The sequence below is a fragment of the Oryzias latipes genome, chromosome 20, assembly GCF_002234675.1.
Source record: "Oryzias latipes chromosome 20, ASM223467v1".
Lineage (NCBI taxonomy): Eukaryota > Metazoa > Chordata > Actinopteri > Beloniformes > Adrianichthyidae > Oryzias > Oryzias latipes.
In genome coordinates, this window is record NC_019878.2 from 8270694 (window position 1) to 8290972 (window position 20279).

The 20279-nt window shown below is 39.4% G+C and overlaps 1 protein-coding gene across 1 annotated transcript; it reads right to left on the reverse strand.

The window, feature by feature from the left end:
• Positions 1-7497: 7497 nt before the first annotated feature.
• On the reverse strand, positions 7498-19908 carry rab18 (RAB18, member RAS oncogene family). The gene is made up of 7 exons (XM_004080887.4): positions 19699-19908; positions 17989-18044; positions 13375-13436; positions 13172-13244; positions 12396-12514; positions 12188-12254; positions 7498-8758 (listed from the first exon to the last, which is right to left on the reverse strand). Exons 1-7 carry the CDS (start codon positions 19764-19766, stop codon positions 8589-8591), a joined length of 615 nt encoding a protein of 204 aa, XP_004080935.4. The 5' UTR covers positions 19767-19908; the 3' UTR covers positions 7498-8588.
• Positions 19909-20279: the final 371 nt, after the last annotated feature.

The window sequence follows — 20279 nt, forward strand, 5'->3', positions numbered from 1 at the left end:
CCACCCTTACTTTGACGTGTTACTCCTACCATGACAAAGGTGGATAAAGGTGGAAAGATTTCATGTAATCCATGGACACCAGTGAAGATCACAAATCATTGAAGAAAAAGGGTTCAGCGCACTGTCTAGTGGGTCTAGATGACCCAACTCCCAATGGTAAAGTGCCTAGGATAGCACAAGGGTTACGAGAGATGGGAGTGCTGCAAAATCCATCAGCAGTGAGAAGCTTTGATTCTGTGGATCGACCCTCATGACTCACTGCCTTGCTTCAAACCCAACACTTTTCCATTGTCTGTGACACAAAGACAAGAAGGAGAAACTGATATTTCTGATTGTATTTGTCTGAGTGAAGCGCTGCCAGCAAGTCGCACTCCATTAAAAGAAGTTGTCATGACAGAAGCGTGCAATTTGAGGCGTTTTCCTCTTTTTCAGCATCATGCGGAAAGCAAGCTGGTACCAGAATCTTTGGTTCATGCGCTCATCCTAACGCTGCAGAGGGGTTGGGTCAAAAGAACAAAGCAGGAGCAGAGACATGATGCAACCCTTTACTGTGAGCAGAGAGAGGGAAAACATGAGACCTGGACCAAGTGAGTGTGACCTTACCCATGGAAAATGGCTTACTTCCTGCTCCAACCAAATGTACAAATAAAAAGACAATAATAATGAAATACATAGATAATTCTGATCTTAAAATAATAAATGAAAGACATTGGTGTCATTTTTTTTAGATTGCCTCAATCTAAACAAAAATAACAAGATTTAACGAATTACGTCTATTGTTGTGACCCTTGTGCTATCTTAGATGACCCCACCCTTACATTGACGTGTTCTCCCTACCATGACAAAGGTGGATAAAGGTGGAAAGATTTCATGTAATCCATGGACACCAGTGAAGATCACAAATCATTGAAGAAAAAAGGTTCAGCTCGCTGTCTAGTGGGTCTAGATGACCCAACTCCCAATGTCAAAGTGCCTAGGATAGCACAAGGGTTAAGGTTATTTTGGAGCAGAAGTGTTTGATGGATTTATGTGCATAAACAGCCGTTAAGGGGTTCAACTATTTATTGATTATTTGTGCCAAAATTCAGAGAAAAGGGAAGAATGGGATATAAGACATTTTATTGATATTTGACAAGAGATAAAACTGACTGAGAAGGAATTTAAGAAAAATTTAGACTAAATTTGATTCACAAATAAAAAAAGGGGGATGGGGGATATTTCATAAAGTTTGCCTAAGGAAATTATGAAATAAAACAAGCACATATTTAAAAAGATGCTAAAATAGGATTTCTAAAGCTGCTGTGATTCGTGGGCTCCTGAACCTTTTCAGAGATGAAGGAATTCTCCTCATTGGCCTGTAAAAAGCGTAGAATGTTTTCTTGTAGATTTCATCCCATCTGTCTAACCCTAACCCTCAAAGTTTTACTAAAAAAAAAAGGGAATCTTTTGAAAATCACAATATTTAACCCAAACAGTTTTTTAAATACAAACTCATTTGTAGTTTAATGACATCGTACACTGTTGAAAAGCTCAGAGAGAAGCAGGAAGAAGTGAACCTATTGTCCTGCTGTCTCTAAATAAAAAAATAGAAATAATACAGTATCCAGAACTGGAATAAAGCGCCTAATAATTCTAGTCATCTGTGGCTTTGCATGAATAAATCTGGGGGGACAATTTCAAAAAGAAAAAACAAAGGATTAGTTGTCAAGAAAAGAGATGTATTTCGATGGAGGATGCTTCTTTATTTACCCCGAATGCCCCCCTGAGCCTAGTTTAGACTAGGGTTTAAAACCGCTCCTGCAAAACACACCAGAACTTCAGGGGGAAAATTCTTTGAGGGAAAACCAGGACAGATGGACACCATCAGCGTCCGCTACGCTGAATATATAAGCAGAAGGCTCCACCTTCTGGTGGAGATGCATGAGACAGATACCCTAAAATCAGCATCTCTTGTGAATCTTTTGTAATGACACATGTGAAAGACTGAAGGATAAATACAGAATAAACTTTTGGACACACCTGCAACAGTCACTTTTATTAAATAAAAAATAAAAAAGACAGTTGACTTTGGAAACAAACCATTGCTGATTGTGTAGCATCAGCATGCAAACTGACCAAATCTGATCTGACCAAAACATGTAAATGTAACTAATTTAGAATTCCTTTAAAACATAATGTTTCCATGAACATGAATCCTCACTCTAATGAAAGTGTTGTTTTTGGTGTTTTTAACGTGTTCTTGTTGCATTTTTCTGATGATAGAGGACATGTATAAAGACCAATTAAAGCTTAAACTTCAATTTCTGAATAAGTCTTTATTCAAATCGTTGTGAATGGGGAGCAGAAGACAACATGCAGTTTGAAAAAGGAGCGTATTTGTGACGTAGAAAATAGGTTGGGTTGACCACAGGCTCTCTGCTCTGCCCTAACTCTGATGCATCCACTTACAGAAAAATAGATCCATGTACGTCTTTGTTTTCCTTGTGTGAGCTGGAATCTGGATCTAAACTGTACGGCTGGATAGCTCTGATGTTGCTCGCCATTTTTGTTGCACCGGTAATGTTAGGCTGGAGGTAGTCCTTCAAACCGTCTAACTTTTTTTGTTTTTCTTTGTGGAGAGATGTGGCCCTCCAGCTTTCCTCTTTGACTTTGGTTTATCGTTCTTTTTATTTGCTCTTTTATATGCTTCTATTTATATGTTGTAGTTTACAGACTAGTTCCACCGCTAGCGGTAGAACATGTAAACAGAGACCTCTCAGCAACAGGGAGGAGAAGTGTGGGCGGACTTGCTCTACCCCAAGAGTCAGAGGCGAATTTTTAATGAATGGATTTTTTTAATCAATTAATTTTTCAATTAACGAATTTTCAATGTCCTTGAAAACACTTTTTTCAGTAAAACGCCGGCTCTGTAATGTTACAAAGAAACTTCTAATAATGCTTATGCTGTCCTATGACTCCACCCTTACTTTGACATGTTCTCCCTACCATGACAAAGGTGGATAAAGGTGGAAAGATTTCATGTAATCCATGGACACCAGTGAAGATCACAAATCATTGAAGAAAAAAGGTTCAGAGCACTGTCTAGTGGGTCTAGATGACCCAACTCCCAATGTTAAAGTGACTAGGATAGCACAAGGGTTTATTTATAAAATACTGATTATATACATGTTATATGAATGATTTGAATCTTACAGTCGGCTCCGTGAAAATATAGTCTGATTTTAAACTGCTCTGTGATCACATAGGAGACACACAGAACAGCTTGTTACCATAGCATGATAGCATCGTAGGATGATAGCATCAGCGTGTAAGATGTTATTCTGGAAATGAACTCTGTCTCCAAATCAACACTAAAGACAGAATAATCATAATTAAAAGACCACTGGAACAAATTTTACAATAGATTAAAAGATGATCAGAGTGGGACTTTACGATGTTAAACACCTCATAAGTGACACGTCTTAAGGGGCAACCTGACCCAAATGATTTAACTTGAATTATTGAGGCCTAATCAAGAAATGTTTATGAGGTTTCTCTTCTAGAAAAGTGTTAAAAGGAACAGCCTACTGTAAAGTCAAAACCTGGAAAGACAAAGGTCAGATGGTCTTTCTCGCTGACCCCATGACCTTATCCTGCTTCAGCCTGATGAGTCTGACAGGTTATTTTCAAATGTTGTCAAGAGTACTATAGCCGCCTGACAGGATATAATTATTGGTGATGAAAAGTGACCACAGAATGTCTTTGAACCTCTGCTAACCCTGGTGATGCACACTGGCATGGTTCCCATCCTGCCTTTGCCTAGAACCATGCCGTTAAATTATGATACGTCCACCGCAGACGGACAGACGCACGGCCTGCTTTCATGTGCAGAAACAGAAACAAAGCAGGTCTGTTGCTGAAAGCGCCACCTGCTAGACTCTTCAGAGAGAACCTCCTTCCAGGTCTGTATGACTAGAGGTTTACATGAAATCAACAACGCTGCTGTGTGAAGACCACCACAGATCTGTTTTAGCATCCACTGACAGATTTACACCTGGGAGAGTTTGGCAACCGTCCAGGGTGTCCCCTGCCTTCGTCTACAAGTGGCCAGGATAGGCTCCAGCAGCCCGTGACCCCGAAAAGGACTAAACGGAAGAAGATGAATGAATGAATGAATGACAGATTTACCAGAGAAAAAAAATAGTTTTTTTCTCTAACAATACTTTTGTGTTTCAAAATTAACCTAAGCTATATTTTTGCAATACAGATCTGCTTTTAATCATTTCTGTTTACAATATACAAAATCAAATGAAAAGCAGATTAAGATTTGACAAGTCTTTGTGAAATCCATGCTACATGTAAAAATAGCTAAATTTAATAGCTTTATTTTGTAAAAAAAAACAAAAAGAATTGTAAATTTGCATTTGGGGGCTGAATGGTGCAGCGGTTAGCACTCTGACCTCACAGCAAGCATGCTCTGGTTTTCTGTGTGGAGTTTGCATGTTCTCCTTATGCATGCGTGAGTTTTCTGGGGGAACTCTGGTTTCCTCCCACAGACCAAAAAAATTCTTCATCATAGGTTCATTAGTGATTCTAAAAGTGAGTATGTGCGTCCCCGCCTTTCTGCAACAGTTGTAGGGATAGGCTTCAGCATCCCCACATCCCTGAAAGGTTTAGAAAATGGAAAGAAATCTGCCTTAAGTAGATAAAAAAATGATGTCCTGAGCTTAGCTTTCACATATTAATCCTACTTTCAGTAAGTTTGGACATTTTATATAATTTTGCAACATCAGTACAACAGTTTCTGTGGCGTGAATGAGCAAAAACCCTTAAATTCAGTACCAAAACATAAGGAAGCACTACATGTTGCAATTCCCTTAATGACCACTAGAGACGGGTTTTACGTGAGCAACATTTTCCAATCCATGCAAAAAAATACACATGAAGGAAGGAAATGTAGTTGTTTATTTAGTCTTTTTTTGGTATTAGACATTTTTTGATTATATATTATTATTTTCAAATTTCTCAACTTTTTGCATAATTAGCTGCATTTATTTTTTAATGGCAAGTGGGCGGGACCAACAAATCTCTTCCCTTTTCTGTCTGGCCAAATGTAATAATGTTTTCCAAAATTTTCTAAGACAACATACATGAACAAATGGATGAAAACACTAGGATTTACTGTAAACAAATGTGAATATGTTGGCGACGTGTTGATGCAGCCACTCAGGACACACGCAACGTTTTCCGTGGTTTTCTCATGTTGGACACAACTTTGCTGCTGGAAGTCAGCAAATGAAAAACAGACCTTTGCCATCTGCACACAGTTAGGACTGTGAAACAAACACACTGAGGGTATGACAACACGCCCAGCTGGCTCCAAACAGAGATCCACGGGCATTGGGAGAGCTCATTTGTCTGCATAATCTTATACTGATTCATTTCCTCCAAAATGCATGAATACATTATTTAATTTATTTTCTGATTGTCCTAGAGGGAGAAAATAAGAGAATGTTGCTTAATTATTAGGGATTTTTTTTTCTTTTGAGCCAAAATGTTGGTCAGAATGTAAGCAGACCGGAATGAAATGATCTGTCTGGCAAAGAACCGGCCAAAAAGCCGGTAGCAATCAGCAAAACAAAGTGTTTTGATGGTCTAATCCTCTTCTGGACTCAGAACCTCCATACGCTTGAACAAAAACACTACTGTTGTTGGCTACAAGAGGTCAAAGAAACCTCTGTAACCCTTGTGCTATCCTAGGCACTTTAACATTGGGAGTTGGGTCATCTAGACCCACTAGACAGTGCGCTGAACCTTTTTTCTTCAATGATTTGTGATCTTCACTGGTGTCCATGAAATCTTTCCACCTTTATCCACCTTTGTCATGGTAGGGAGAACACGTCAATATAAGGGTGGGGTCATCTAAGATAGCACAAGGGTTAAAATGTAAATGTTGGGCTGATGAATGTCTTCTTGTACATCCTTCAAGATTGTTGAACTCATCAAAAAGTGGCACTTTTATCTGGTTTCTTCAGTAGTTTAACCCTTGTGCTATCTTAGATGACCCCACCCTTACATTGAAGTGTTCTCCCTACCATGACAAAGGTGGAAAGATTTCATATAGCACAAGGGTTACAAACCTACAAGTTAAACTCTGTTCCATAAAGAAAATCTTCATAATTAAGACACAAGTCCAGAGTCCAGACTAGACCTATAGAAAATGCCTTACCTTTGGCTCCAGGGAAATGAAACAGAGGCAGTCGGCATTTTTTCACAATCCAGGAAATCCCATTGTTTAATTTTTAACGGGGATGCAAACTCCACGCAGAAAGGTCCCGCATTTTTTGAACAATGGTGCAGAAAATTCATTTATTTTTGACTTTGTTTTTGCTTTCCTTTAAGTCTCCCCATTTTATTCTATTTTTTAAATAAAAAATTCTCACATTTTTGACTGGGCGTTTTCCAATACCTGCACGATTCTTTGACATCATGTAAGTTTATTCTATGGAAGGGCCGATATAAAATGTTTTTTAACGATCATATGAACTTGCTGTGGCTTTGCTGCCACCTTGTGTTCGCATTCTGTCATTACACTCTTTATAGTTTACTCCAGTGCTGTTTCCACATTTTCTATAAATTTTACTACTCATAATTATTTTTTAAACGTCATGTGCTTAATATAAACATATTACTTAGTAGAAACATTTTACTCTAACTTATTTAAGAAATAATTAAAGTTGGATTTATTGATTTACAAATCCTCCAGAAATCCGCTCTCATTAAAATGAGCCCTCTTATTAATCAGATGCTTTCCTAGATTATTTTTCTAAATCTGTTAATGAAAATGCCTCATTCCTCTCACGCTTTTCTGTGTTTCTACAACCTGCAACCCCGGATCCATCATTTCCATTGTGGCTTTTGGCTTTGAAGAAAAATACTAATCATTTAATATATAACAATGGTAAAAGGATGAATCTACTGTTTTATTAGAATAAGATTAAAGAACATATTTTTTAAAATTTGATTCTACACCAATGAATAGTAAAAGGGGAAAAAAAGATAACAGAAAATTCCATGTTGGACTTTCTTAAGTAAGTCTGCTGCTGCAGTAATAGATTGTATTTGACACAATGTGTTTTGTATGTTTTAAAGGATGCTGCTATCAAAAGTAAAAGAAGTCAAGATTGTTATAAATACAAAAAACTAAAACTTTTATTAGTAAATTATTGCAAATGTATGTTCCAAAATAAATAGATTAATGGCCAAAAAGTCATCAATAAATTGTATTTTTCTAAAATATTATTTGGAACTTAACTCATCTCAATAGAAGTCTGTGGGATTTTAGCGGCTACTTCCTGTTTGGAATGTGTGAGGGGAGGGGTCACTCAGTCCAGTTTCCATATTCTCCCTGGTTCTTACCTTTACTCGAACCTCCTACAAGTTAAAAGGAACAACAGTCGGTCGTGAAAGGCGAGAGGATTTTCTGCTGACCCAGAAACAGTTCATGCAAATGAAACCTTTTCCTTCTTGTTGGTTGGGGTTTATTGTGCAGCTGTAAGTAACATCCCAGCAGCTTTACAGTTAAGATTCACACCAAAATAGTGGCTTAAAAACAGGATTTCTTTGTTGTTTAATACAATGGGCGGTTTGTAGTGGAACATTCAAAATGACAGTTCATACAGAATATTAAAATACAGAATTTACAAGGTTTACATCTTCCCCTTGGCTTTATTATCCCAATACATTGTAATGTATGCACCGTTAATATTTAACTATAAGTTAAATGGGTTTGTAAATCTCCTCTTGGACAAAAACAAACAAATACATTGGCACAAGGCGCTCCCATGCAATTAAAAAAAAGTTTAAAAACAAACTTAATCTAGTCTGTTTTACACACCAAGTTTCAGACAAAGAAACCTCATTTCCCAGAATGCACCACAGCTCTCAAACAGTACAAACATGCTGCTAGATCCATCAGCTTTGATCTTTATCTAAACTCTGTGTCTGTGACACAAAGACGACAATGACAAACTGTGACAAAGGAGGCGTGCAAACTGAGCGGCGTGATGCCTTCGATGTGTGCAGACAGAGGGAGGGAAGACAGCATGAATCAGCATGATGGGGGGTGCAAATCCCGTCCTGGACTATCCTGCTTTTTTCCTGGATATTGTTCCCTGCTTCCTGATTACCTGGATCAGGTGTGTCCACCCAATCAGAAGCTTGGAAAAGAAGCAGCACAGAGAGTTTGGATGCAGAAAAGCAAAAACAGAAACGCACTAAGGCAAAGCGCTCCAGAGAGGACATGCTGTCAAACTGTTCCACCTTTGGACTTCCTGATCCGACTCATTTCTCTGCACATCGTTGAGGCAGAACTTGAATCTTTTGACGAAGGTTTTAAAGTGAAGAGAAAAAACTCTTTCATTACCGGGAAGGCTGAGCTGCATTTTAGTGCAGCGTTATTAGAAGAAAGTGTGCAAAAGTGTCTTTGGGTGGAGGCAGAGTGCGAGCTGGTGACCCACCCCGCCCCGCCTTCACGTCTGAGTAGAGGGCTCGGTTGGCTCAGCGTGTGGATAGTTCCTTTGTTCTTCCGCGTGTTGGTCGTCCGGAGTCTAAACCAGGGAGCAGTAACCTCCGCAGCTTCCGCCGCCGGCATCTTCGTCCGTCAGCTGCACGGCTCGGCCGTGGTTCTCGCTTTGCCACAAGCCGGGCGTCTGGATGACCTTCTCCACCAGCTCCTCAAACGCACACTGAACGCCATCCTTTGTCTTTGCACTCGCCTCTGAAAGAGAGTTTCAACAAGAGACCGGACATTAAGCCGTGGGTGGCTACCCGCCCCCGCCAACCCAACATTACCCCCCTTTCATCTCGGCCTGTCTGGCTGAGCAGCTGCATCAAGGCCCTCAGTATCCAAACTCCTCACTTTTTCAAAGTGGCAGCTTTTCTGTTGGTTTTATCACAAACTACGGCCAGACCCGGCCCGCCTCCTTGTTTGGTCCGGCCCCCAAAACAATATCGGAGCCGCATGATTATTTTTTCTTCCAAACACCACATGAATGCAAAATTTCTTTATAAGTACATCAAGCCTTTGGTGCAAGTGGCTTTAAAGTTAGAACAAAAGAAGTTTTGAAAAAAAACAACTGAAAATGTTCTGTTTTCAATTATATATTAATTTTAAGTTAATTTTGATTCCAGGTTTTTTTTCACTTATAAGGTGGATTACCAAATCACTTCACTCATCTGCTCCTGGTCCGGCCTATGAAGACCACAAGTTGAAAAGTTTGCCCACATCTGTTTCATCGCCATAGCAACCACTTTATATTTTGATCACCTGGGAGTGGCTGGGGGAACTAGGTCTATGTCATTTTTGAAAGAATCAGAAAAGTCTTGAGATGGAAAAGAGTTTAGGAGAATTAACAAAAGAAAAAGACAGACACGGCCAAGAAGAGGTGTGAACGGATTCAAGTCTGTGTTTTCTGTTGACATGTCTGCGTTCTACACGAAGAGAAGAGAAGAGAAACAAAATGAACCTTTCCAAAGCGTGTTTTGCTGCTCAGTAAAACACCAAAAACACAAATTCTGGCACTCTCCCTCCTCCTTTTTACATTCCATCATCCATGTTAGAGGAACATAAACAATCACTTGAGCAGAGGGGGGTATTCCAAAAAACATGTTTAAACTACCCTGACTTTAAGCCTGAACTGAACCTGTTAATGCACGTGCACAGCAGGTACATAAAGAAATTCTCAATGGATCGCCGATTTACGGAGTAACCATGGAAACGCATGGAGAAAAAAAAGAAGCGCGACAATTAAGTGAGACGGAGCCTGAGATTTTAATGGCGGCGTATGAAGATTATACGTCCATCAAAAAAGTAATACGGCTGCATCATCAAAAGAAACAGTTTCTGCTTGGAGAAAAAGAACAGACAAAGTAAACGCACCAGTTTTTGATCTTGTTTCCATTTTCATTGTGACGAATATATATATAAATATATATATATATATATATATATATATATATATATATATATATATATAAGAAACGTATCCAATTTTGCCAACTTAAATGAATTACTTCTATTGGTAACAAGTAATTGAATTAAATTTATTCAACCTAATTTCTTACGTCTATAAAACTCAATAGTTGTTAATACAACTCAAATTTACATATTTATCTAACTAAATGTCACATTACTCCAATTCAAGTAATCTTTTTTCCATCTTAGTTAATTATAATTCTTGAACTCTTATATGTCTAAGTTTAAGCCGGCAGATATCCTCATTTTTATAACAATAAAAAGAACAAAACAGTATGTGTTTAGTGCGTTCATTCATTTAGGAATTATCGATATTATCAATATACTTTTTGACTGTAGGGGTGCTATATAAACTCATCATCCTCCCTCTCCCTCATGGTGCAGAGACTTGACCAAAGTAGGAAAAAATAACTCTGCAAAACACAGTAAAACAGCTAAACAACTAAACACATTTGGTCAAAAACCCAAACTTAAACCCCAATCCTTCCAGACAAGCAAAGGGAATGGTATCCCACAATCCCTTGCGCTGCCAATCTAACAGCAGCACCAAAGTTACACCTACTTAATTGAATTAATTTGAATGAAAGGAAAATAACTGTCTGAAAACTACGTGTTATTTTTAAACTGACTAAACAAAAAAATGATTTATCTTAACTGAAGCAAATAATTAAGTTAGATTGTAAAAATATTTATCTTTCCAACATCCATACCTGGTATTTTCACCCTCTCACGGTGGAAAAAGTATTATCTGAGCTTCTTCATCCACTAAATCATCTTCAAATGGACACGCCATGCTGCTTCACCTCTCTGTAAACAAACTAACCTTCAACTAAACCTGCTCCAGACCAGGTTATGTTCAGAGCATGAGTTGCCATGGCAACTTGACCTACCCTGAAACATACCTCCATTTCTGGAACCGAAAACTGAGGTTATCAACTTCCTTAGCCTCAAACTTACCGTGGGAGCTAGCATAACCTGCTTTCTGGAATACCCCCCTGGTGTTAGCTCACCTTTGCACTAATATTTTGCGTGATTGAATGAAATATTTCACACTAGTTGGTCTGAATGCATAGGTATGGGTGTGTGAACAGCATTTGTATTGTGTACATGTTGACATGTGAACATTTTTGGAGTCAACAGGTGTGTTCATAACATTTGAGTGTGTGTGTGGACAGGCCCCGCCCCTACAGACGTGTATTACATCTGAACCTCACTGTAATGATAATAACCATCCAGCAACTTGTTGCTTTATGCTGCTTCATGGTTTTACCCCCCTCCTATGATCACCCTCCTATCCCCCCCCCCTCTCTAACATCCATCTCTCTTCTTCCCTCCTTTCCTTCTCCATCCAGTCCAACACAAAAGATTTTCAAACATGATTAAAATTAATAAAATTTGCCCTCGATTACAAAAGGGGTTTATTCAGACATACCACTCTGGTTTGTCTGAAGATTAATAACCCCTGTTGTTAAAGTAAAATATGTCCAACACAAGAGGCCTTCAGCTCTCATCTGTTTGCCCAGCTGTTGGACAGGACAAGTTAAAAAAAACAAAAACAAACACCAATTCTAAGAACAATTGATTGATTACTCGCGTTGAAGAAATAATTAGGTTGGTTGGTCAATTGGTTTTTGGGTCATAGTTTCGTTTTGGTTTGATATTTGATTTGTGTACCACAAAACAACACAAAACCTCATAATTTGGGGAAAACAAAACATTTTTTTCTAATAAGCGAATAACAATAAAGAGAAACTGTTAGCTTTTCCTAAACTGGGTGTAAGGCAATAATAATAAATCCTTCTTAAAACTGGCACAATTGTTTACCTCAAAGTAAACAGTCAAGATGCAACAATTCGGTTTAACGGTTTTACACAGGCTTTGGTATTAATATTAAATCTAGCACGTCTAAGTTTGTACTTCTGCTAAACTGCTAGTTAGCTACATGCTAAGCTATTCTCATCTACAACAAAACTGCAGAGTCAAAACTGCGATGTCCTGCAACAACAAAAATAAAATACTGCAATGCAGATAAATAGTCAAGTGGATCAGCAGCAAACAGAACCAAAACCAATAAAGATGGGGATTTAGCAAAAACAAACAGTGGAGGGAAGGAAGCTGCTTTCCTGGTGGGAATCATCCACTCTGAACATTTCAAGGAGAACGTTCTCTTACCTATAAAAAGTGTAGAATGTTTTCTGGCAAATTTCAGCCCTTCAGCCCTGTCCACTTCATGGCTTTCCTAAAGCAAAGGCAGAAATATTTGAGGTCTGTGGGACACGGCTGCTGGATCACAGTGAGGAGATGAATGTTCACAAGAACACATTCAAATGTTTTCTCCACCATGACCCATTCTAGATCTACAGAAGCTAGCCCCGCTCACCTTATCGATTTTATTCCCCACCAGCATTTTGACCAGGTCGTTCCTCGTGCAGTACGTCTCCAGCTCGTTCAGCCAGTTGTCCAGCTTGGTGAAGGTTTCTCTTCTCGTGACGTCGTAAACTGTTGAGAAGTTCAGAGGGAAGCAGGAAGTGAGTCTGTGTACCCAAAAAGCAGCATCCAGGACTGGAAGAAAACTCCTTGTAATGTAATTTTCTACACTATACGGCGCACCAAAAAGCTTTATTTATTTACTTATATTCTTGACCCCCTATATATAGATTCATTCAGGTTGTGCTTACTGATGTTGAAGCGATTTTGAAAAGGTACATGGTGGTCTGTCAAAATGCCAGTTGTAAACAAGGTTTTGTGTTTACAAAGATGCTAACGGAGCTAACATGTAGCGACGTCGGACCGTCTTTTTATACGTGTTACTAATAAGGCTGGGAGTTAGCGTGGACACAGTAACATTTGTTTAAGAGGTATTGGTCTGCTATTTATGCATTCCAAACGAGGTTGGAGTGACAGCTATGCTAAATATGCTAACAAGGATGTCGCAAACACGTTCTAGAATTTTTCCATTAAGTTCTGACTCTTTTGTGTTGCTGAATGCGCCTTCTGCTTCAGATGACAAAAGATCCTAAACAGACTGTTCGTTATAATCCGATGTGCCCTTTAGTGCAGAAAATACCGTAAAAATAATCTGTAAGCTTTGCATGAACAAAGCAAGAACTTCAGAGATGAAGTAAGAAAGAAAAGACAAAGGAGGATTTTATTTACCCAGAATGACGCCCTGAGCGCCGCGGTAGTAACTAGGTGTCAGGGTTCGAAACCGCTCCTGTCCTGCAGTGTCCTGCAAAACACACCAGAGCTTCAGGGAGAGAATCTTTGAGGGAAAACCAGGACAGACGGACACCACCAGCTGGAAATATAAGCAAAAAGCGCCACCTTCTGGTGGAATGAAGTCATGTGACAAATCTTACCCATATTGCCAGCTTTGCCTTGTTTCCATCCACAGAAATGGTCTTTACTTTAAAGTCCACACCTGGATGAAGACAAAGGTCAGACGGTCACTCACGCTGACATGAAGACCTCCTGCTTCAGCCTGATGAGCCTCACAGGCTCCTTCAGTTAATGCCAACAATTCTGTTATAATTATCCAGATGAAAAATGACAGCTGGAAGGATGCATACACGCCCACGGCAGACGGACAGACGCACGGCCTGCTTTCATGTGCAGAAACAGAAACAAAGCAGGTCTGTTGCTGAAAGCGCCACCTGCTAGACTCTTCAGAGAGAACCTCCTTCCAGGTCTCTATGACTAGAGGTTTACATGGAATCAACAACGCTGCTGTGTGCAGACCACCACAGATCTGTTTTAGCATCCACTGACAGATTTTTCAGAGAAAAACACGCCAGTGGCTTTGTGTTTTTACATGTAGGACCGCTGAGGGAGTTCAGTTCAGAGTCGAGAAGAAAAATGGCTTAATGTGAAGCAAACTCCCTAACAAGATGAGTCAGCTTCACTGCAGACTAGAGGGCTGCATTGGGATCGGGTCCCGCGGGACCCAACCCAAATCTCGCGGGATTGGGCGGTTTGGATTGTGCTGCGGGCGGGAGCGGGCGGCAAAAAATAAACCCCGCGGGATCAGTGCTGCCATGAATATCTCATGAATATATATTAACGGACTACGTTAGGCTGAGCGGCTGTTGGATTCTTATGTACTGAAGCTCCGTGAAGGCACCAGGTAGAGACGCCCAATGGGCTCTGTCATGTAACCTGATGTTGGGGGTGCGCCCCGCCCCGCCTCTTACTAAGAGCGCGCTTCAGGCCGTCTGTCTGCGCGCACACAGGGACACTTTTAACCGAACAGGATTTGTGAAAATATATTTAATATTTAAGTTGCACATTACACAAGAGGAATGCATCAAAAGATGAGGCTGGAGGAGGGACATGAATCTCTTTAATAATATCAATAAAAATACATGTTTTTTTCCTGCGGGACGGGGGACGATACAAAATCAATGCATCTCTATTACTGTGCGGGACTAAATTCTCTGAGTTTTGCGGGTGCGGGCGGGAGTGGACATACATATTGCGGGAGCGGGCGGGAGTGTAACGCATACGTTGCGGGAGCGGGCGGGATTGGTCAAAAATTCAGCGGGCGGGAGCGGGATGAAGAAAATAGTCCCGCGCAGGGCTCTACTGCAGACCTTTGACCCATGTACTCTAGGCTTTGTGGAAATTAATAATGACAACAGCAGCACCAAAACACAGGAGGCTTTTTACCTGGCCATGCTTTGGGTGATTTCTCTACACTTAAATGTCCTTGAAGTCTTTTGAAGAGGTCTTTTCCGGTTATGGGACACCTTACTGTCCAGTTATGTAATCGCTGACTCACAGCTGACAGAGACAGAGCTCGACTTGGGTGTCAGGAACAAGTTATGCGGACTCCATTTATAAAAAATGAGTCTTGCTGCCACATGTCTTAGCCATTGACTGTAAATGAGAACTGGACTGAGTGAGTGCGATGTCACTCACAAAAAATAGTTTAGTCCCAGCTCCAACCAAATGAAATAAATAAATTTCGTTGCCGCTTTTTAGGGATATGGATGCTGCCATGTTGGAGCCAGATGTCATCAGAAATCAGTCCAAGTCGGTTTGAGTCATTGTTTCTACGACAACCACTCTCGTCAATCAGGAACTCACTGGAAGGCCACACCCCTACCACTTGAAAGCTCAGGAGAATCTGACAAACGATTCGAATGTTTGATGTAGGGACACATACTTTTATTGAGGCATCTGATTGATCAGTTTATTACTTAAATAACTTGAACTACAGAAAAATGTGATTTAAAAAAGTTGGAATTAGCAAGAGCATGTTAAAAAACAGTATCGGAGCAAGAATGGTTATTCTTTTTTACCATTACTCAGTCTAATAAAAGGACTGAGTAATGGCTGTTTATTTCTCTATAGAAGTCTACGGGATTTTGGCTTCTTGGCGCCAGCAGGTACTTCCTGTTTGGAATGTGGGGGTGACGGGGAACTCAGTCCAGTTCTCATATACAGCCAATTGTCTTAGAAAATGTTGCTTTTTATGTAGTACAAACAAACAGCCTTTGATCAAATGAGTGTCCATACAGACCAGATTATGGTGTCTTAACGCTAAGCTAAGACTGCAATATTAGTTTTGCTATGATATGACTTGCAAATAGCAAAACAAATGAGAATATCATTTCTTTTTCTCTACGACCGTTTTATTTAAATAAAGGTCAACAAATGATCCACTTCTACATAGAGGGTGGGCTTTAACATAAAAGAGATCCATTTGATTGGTCAAACGCGTCAAGGGCTCTATTGGAATGGTCACATTACTTTAAGATTCTGTGAAATTGATTTAGCATGCGTGTAAACTTTTAAGGCAGGGGTCGGGAACCTTTTTGGCCAAGAGAGCCATAAACGCCACATATTTTTAAATGTAATTTCGAAAGAGCCATACAATAATGTAGTGTCCTTTTCCCACACGGAGACTTAACCTCTTTTAAGGTTCTTTATTCTGGTTAATGCAGGCTGTAACAAATGCCGTAAATTAATTCAGCAGCTCCTGAATCTCTCCCGCCGAGACGAGAGCGCTTCTCCCAACTTTATATTCCCCCCTCCCGCTCCAGCCCTCCCATTTCCCTTATTCGGCCCATAGCTGAACCCCATTGGTCCAAATTAACTAACAACAGGCTGAGCGACAGAACTAAGAGCCAATCAGATCTCTGCTTGATGCGTTCAAGGAACTCCAGAACTTTTAACGCGGCCCAACAGCCAAGTTAAACTCAGTCCGCTACAATATGTTTAAAACTAAATATTCAAGTGAATGTGTGCATTTGATATAATTTCAACACTTTTAAAGTACAATAAGTCTGTGGATTATTTTTAATAACATTGTTATGCTGTTGCTAATAAATGATGAGTATTTCTCGTGGTAGTTTTGTTGATGGTCTAGTCTGGTTGATACGTGGTGAGTTTCTGCTTCGTTCAGGCGTTGAGACTTTAAACGTGATCATAGGTCTGAATGTTCTGTAAATGTGAGACAGACTGATCACATGCAGACGCGGAGCCAAACACACACACTCACACGCTGCAGTGAGTGACGGGCAGCAGGTTTTATGTTTTTACAATCCCTGCGCGGTTCACCTTACTGACCGAGCCCACAACTCCACCCTCACCCTCTGCTTTCTCCCTCTCAGTCACATCCCGTCCCCGCTACTGCGCGCTCTTTCTCAGAGACGGGGGCGCGCAATTTTAGGCACGGCAATTCACAGGTTTCCGGCTGGTACAAACTCTGTGAAATAATAGATAATAGTAAAGTGATAATGCTGGCGCAGATCCTTCTCTCCAAGCACCGCTACTACTGTGCGCCTCTGCCATCGCATCGCGCCCGAGAAGGACTGGTCTAATGAAAAAGAAAAAATTAAAAATGTGTCTGCGAGCCACATGTGACCATCAAAAGAGCCATATATGGCTCGCGAGCCATAGGTTCCCGACCCCTGTTTTAAGGTAACCATTTATCGCAATTTACGCCTTCTTTAGTGAAACACATATCACACAGGCCAACATCGCGTTAACAATCCAATTGAGATTTATTGTGCGGGCCTAAACGAAACCATACCTGTCCTATGAAAAGCTAACATACCTGAAGAAAGGGTGAGCACTGAAACACAAACATCAACAACAACTGTTTTTAGGAACAACAACAACAAACATTGAAGCAGAGAAACGTAGAAATGCGTCTGCTGCCAAACACAGAGAGATGAGTCCCTTCAGTTGACTAATCTAGGACACATCTCTGCTGCTGTAGGGCCTTTCCCATCAAGCACACGGACAAGCATCGGTTTGTAACCACAGCACAACAAGATGCAACACAGACCGTAGGTCACCGTCAGCTCGATTATTACACATCTGTACACAACTGTAGGACATAGAAAGACCATCACAACGTGCCTGACTGAACTCAGACAGAGGATGTTGGGCAGTTTGTGACTAAATCATTTCTTTCTAAATGCATCAGAACATTTCTTCTAATTTACTTTAAAAAAAAACAAATAAGAAATTGTTGCTCAGTTATTCCTTACGATGAAATGTCAAAGCGCCAGTTTGTAAAAGAACGCAGATGAAGATGAACTAAGGAATCCATGGTGGCGGTACATAGCATTTGTCCTTTCTGAAACAATAAACTGATTCTAGATTTTCTCTTCATCAGAACTTTAAGGATTAAAAATGACCTTGGAGTTGTATTCAGACTGGAATAATGGGTTGGTCTGGACCCAGTCCGCTTAATTCGGTCCGGATCGTGTCCTGAACTTTGCGTTTTGGTCTGTATTCACTAAGACTGCCGTCAAGTGTTGATCTGTCCACATGTCTGGAAATATCACTGATCATATTCTGACGCACTTTGCAATCATCCATTTGCAAACATGTTTGCTATCACATGGTGTTTCAAAATAAAATAAAAAATAGAAAAGAATATTGTGCTTCAATGTGAAAGCTAGATGCACTGATATGCCCTAAAATTCAGACAATCACAGCCCAGCATGTGTAGCACTCACCTATTGTAGCAGACTGTTCTGGATCAAACGTATCTTCTGTAAATCTCAACAGGAGGCTGTGGACAGAGAAAGACAGATGGAACATTTTATGGACTATAATTAAGTCCATGTTCTTATTATTCTGCTCCATACAGTCAGTCGGGTATCTGTTTCCCAGATCACCAACCTTTCAACAAAATCTGCATTTTTTAAGAATCTTTTTCAAGTGCGTTCTTCATCATTGCCACGCTGCAGACAGGACAGGGTTTCTTTGTTTGCCGTGACTAAATCAGGTGCAAAGTTCTGACCAGGCCAACAATGAGAACATTTTTTACCTCAAGCATGACAACAAAAACAAAGCATTTATTTCCCCCCCAATCAGCTCACATGAAGGAGAAATAAATGTTTGTTGTTTGAGCTCCAAAACAGCCATTTGTGGGAAATTAGAAATGATTTAATGCAGGAAAATGGAATCACATGGATTCAACGCCAAGCAGAAGCTGTGATTGGAGGAACATTGATTTATTATCAGAGAGTCATTGAGAAGTGAGTCTACCCGTTATGATAATGCCATGTTTAGCAAAAATTAAAAAAACAAACTGTGTTGTGTTTTTAAGGACATAGCTTCTGTTAATAATCTAGAAAAAAACACAAGCAAAAAGGACAGAAAATGTCTAAAAACAGCTCACCTATCAGAGATCTGACTCTATTTGTGTCCAAATTTGACAAAATAAATTAGTTTTTTATCCCCTTACATGTGTTGTGCTTTCTAAATTAACAATACCACTGATGATTTAATAGATTTGGTGCTGTCTGCTTTGTAAAGAAGCCATTACTTAAAAAAACAGCTTAAATTTAAGGAAAAGATGAAGTTTTAGAAGAAGAAAAAAATGAAAACTGCTGCCTCGTGGCATCTTCCCACTAAAACTTTTGTTACAAGTGGTAGAAGGGTATAATTGTGTTGTTTGTTGACATTAAAATTAAAACATTAACATAAAAATAAAAATAAATTAAGTAAATGTAGTTTTTTTCTCTCTCAAGACAAGAGTTGTGTTAAAATAGATAAATAAAAACAACAATTCAAATGTTAGCTCTACGGCCAGATCATTTTTTCTTTATATTTTTGTACTAAAGCTTTGAATTTTCATCTATATTTTAATGTTGTACATTTGCAAAATAAAAGATTTTACAATTTTATTACCCTTTTATGATTAAATTCACACCAAATTTCATGTAATGTTTCTTTCAAGCAGAAGTTAAGTGAAGTTAAGTTAAGATAAGTGTTTTTTTGTATGTTTTTTTTTTTTTTACATAAACCGTGAATAATTTTTTTCCACATCAACAATCACTTATAAAACTTACGTCAGCTTTATTTTGTTTACACGATTCAATTCAATCTGTTACGAGGTTAAAACATTCGAGTTTTTGCTTCAGATCGGAACCAGAAAACTGGGATTTCAACACCTCAGCAGCATCACCTTCGAACAAAGATGACACGACGTAAGTACCGCTTTAGCTTAAAAACCACAGCAAAACAAAGCATTCTGCTTTTTGTTTTTAACCTGACAGTGAGACATATTTAAAAGAAAAATACTACTGAACATTTGCTCTGCATTTCTGCTGCTAAAAACGATCATTTTTTGACAATATTGTCATTTGGAAGCTAACGCAAACGAGCTAGCTTAGCAATTCAGCCACGACATCAGTTTTTCAGAGACAGCTTCGTCTTACCTGGACTTCCCAACGCCGCTTTCACCGATTATTAAAATTTTCAACGTGGTTAGGACGTCGTCTTCCATTTCCCTCTCACACTTCGCTATGTTACACGTTATAAATGGCTAAAAGAGGCGTAGGTTGCTGTTTACAGCTTCACAGCACAGATAGTTTATCAGTAAACCGTGGAAAGATGTCTCACTCCAACCATTTCCGACTATCCAAAGGCTACTTCCGGTTGCACAAACGCGCATGAATCATGCATGTTACATAATATGTTAAAACGGACACCGGTTTTTCCACTGAAAATGATGCAAGGAACAGCCTTTGGCAGATCGTTTAAAATGCATACTTTAAAATGATCTAATAGAAACCCACTAAAATGGTGTTTTGCTGATGATGGAGGTCATATATATATATATATATATATATATATATATATATATATATATATATATATATATATATATATATATATATATATATATATATATATATATATATATACACCCCCCCCCCACACACACACACACAGACAGACAGACAGACAGACAGACAGACAGACAGACAGACAGATAGATAGATAGATAGATATACAA

Excerpts from the sequence above, each read along its gene's own strand:
- rab18 (XM_004080887.4), bottom strand. The coding sequence starts at position 19,766 with ATGGAAGACGACGTCCTAACCACGTTGAAAATTTTAATAATCGGTGAA. Across the intron at positions 13,437-17,988 it reads AGAACAGTCTGCTACAATAG|GTGTGGACTTTAAAGTAAAG; the intron begins GTGAGTGCTACA and ends GTCTTCATCCAG. Across the intron at positions 12,255-12,395 it reads TGGGGAATAAAATCGATAAG|GAAAGCCATGAAGTGGACAG; the intron begins GTGAGCGGGGCT and ends CCTTTGCTTTAG.